General features: G+C 36.1%; 1 protein-coding gene across 1 annotated transcript in view; it reads right to left on the reverse strand.

Moving 5' to 3' along the window:
• LOC107579761 (cytosolic non-specific dipeptidase-like) overlaps positions 1-348 on the reverse strand; it is a gene marked incomplete at its 5' end in the record, with an annotated part of 3,269 nt that extends 2,921 nt beyond the window's left edge. Inside the window, one exon of the mRNA XM_016265554.1 lies at positions 131-348. Within this exon, the coding sequence (XP_016121040.1) occupies positions 131-348 (218 nt within the window). The remainder of the gene's footprint in view (positions 1-130) is intronic.
• Between the last annotated feature and the right edge of the window lie 34 nt (positions 349-382).

A 382-nucleotide genomic window follows, 5' to 3' on the forward strand; every position in this document is an offset into this window, starting at 1 on the left:
TTTTTTAATATTTTGAATTCTTTTGTTTTTATAATTGCTTTATTCATGTAGTATATGTGCGCATGAAGTCAGAGCTTAACTTTAAATACCACTGCTACAAATCTTAAGTTTCTTTTGACGTTAAAGTAACAAAATAACTCCTACCTCAACAAAGAAGTAGCAGATTCCTCTCAGGCCGTAGGTAATGCAGGGCTTGGTCTTCCCAAGCCAGTAGTTATCAGAAATGCAGACATAGTCCACATCCTTAAAGAAAGTATCTTTGCGAGAGAAAACCAGCTCGTCCAATCCTTCTGATCCAGACTCCTCCATTCCCTCAAAGCAGAACTTTATATTGATGGGCAGTTCCTGTGATTAAGTAAATTTCGATTTTAGTACAAAAATC

The sequence above is a fragment of the Sinocyclocheilus grahami genome, unplaced genomic scaffold (assembly GCF_001515645.1).
Source record: "Sinocyclocheilus grahami isolate Dianchi unplaced genomic scaffold, SAMN03320097.WGS_v1.1 scaffold20001.1, whole genome shotgun sequence".
NCBI lineage: Eukaryota > Metazoa > Chordata > Actinopteri > Cypriniformes > Cyprinidae > Sinocyclocheilus > Sinocyclocheilus grahami.